Below are 1018 nucleotides of genomic sequence, written 5' to 3' on the forward strand. Positions count from 1 at the left end.
CGGTCGGTCTCTCCTGGCTGTGCCGGCCCTCCGGCCAGGGGAGGGGGGCTCGTCGGCAGCCCTGGTGGAGAGGCTGTCCCCGGGGTGCGATGGGTGCGAGCTGAAAATGCCACTTTCCTTCTCAGCAGGGGAAGGTGCCGAGACGGGCGTTTTCAGGTGGGCGCTGGAGGGTGCTGTGCACACCTCGGGGGGGGCCCTCTCCTTGAACTCCAGCGAGGGGGGAACGTTCAGGTACTGCTTGGCAGTCTTGGTGCCAGAGGCCGATTTGTCCATGGTGATAATGATCACCTCCTTCCCTTTGGCTTTGCAGGCATTCAGGAGGTGCTGCAGCACGTCCTTGTCGTCGGCGTTGATGGCGTGGACCAGAGCCGATGCTCCCGAGTGGTCCTCCAGGCTGGGGTCTGCCCCGTTCTCCAGCAGCAGGGACACCACGTCCCCCCCGGCGCCGCGGATGCAGGCGTGCATGAGGGCTGTTTTCCCAGACTTGTCCTGGATGTTGGGGTCGGCTCTATTGTCCAGCAGATACTTCACCATCTTGGCCTTGTTGATGCTCTGCTGGTCGACGTGCTTGGTGATGCAGGCCACCATCAGGGCGGTCTCCCCTTTCTCATTGCTCTCGTTGATGTAAGCCCCCCCTTCCAGCAGCAGCCGGGGCAGCAGGAGCCGGCCGAGCCACACGGCTTTCAGGCTCTGCCCTGCCTTCCCGGGGGTGTCACGCTCCTGGCCCTGCTCCGCGTCCCGCTGCCCCTCTGAGCCCGTCCACCCCACCCTGGGGCACTAGGAGCCCCCCAAAGCCATCCCCCCTGCCCGTGGGCAGCACCACAGCCCCCCACACGCAGGGCCTCCTGCTGCCCGTGGGGTGCCCGGGGTGCTCGGCGGGTGGGCGGCAGCGGGAGGAAAGGCTTTCTCTCCTCGGGGATCCCCGGGGCAGAAGGAGCTGATCTTTGCCAGCTGGGAGCTGCCTCAGCCCTGCCTTCCCACAGCCGGAGCGTGCACTCACTTTACGGCCTCGTCCCCC

At 66.5% G+C, this 1018-nt stretch overlaps 1 protein-coding gene across 1 annotated transcript in view; it reads right to left on the reverse strand.

The window, feature by feature from the left end:
- Nucleotides 1-1018, reverse strand: part of ANKRD34C (ankyrin repeat domain 34C) — a 4070-nt gene that overhangs the window by 1689 nt on the left and 1363 nt on the right. Inside the window, exon 2 of the mRNA XM_009892986.1 lies at nt 1-690. Within this exon, the coding sequence (XP_009891288.1) occupies nt 1-690 (690 nt within the window). The remainder of the gene's footprint in view (nt 691-1018) is intronic.

Source organism: Charadrius vociferus, unplaced genomic scaffold, assembly GCF_000708025.1.
Source record: "Charadrius vociferus isolate BGI_N301 unplaced genomic scaffold, ASM70802v2 scaffold2799, whole genome shotgun sequence".
Classification (NCBI taxonomy): domain Eukaryota; kingdom Metazoa; phylum Chordata; class Aves; order Charadriiformes; family Charadriidae; genus Charadrius; species Charadrius vociferus.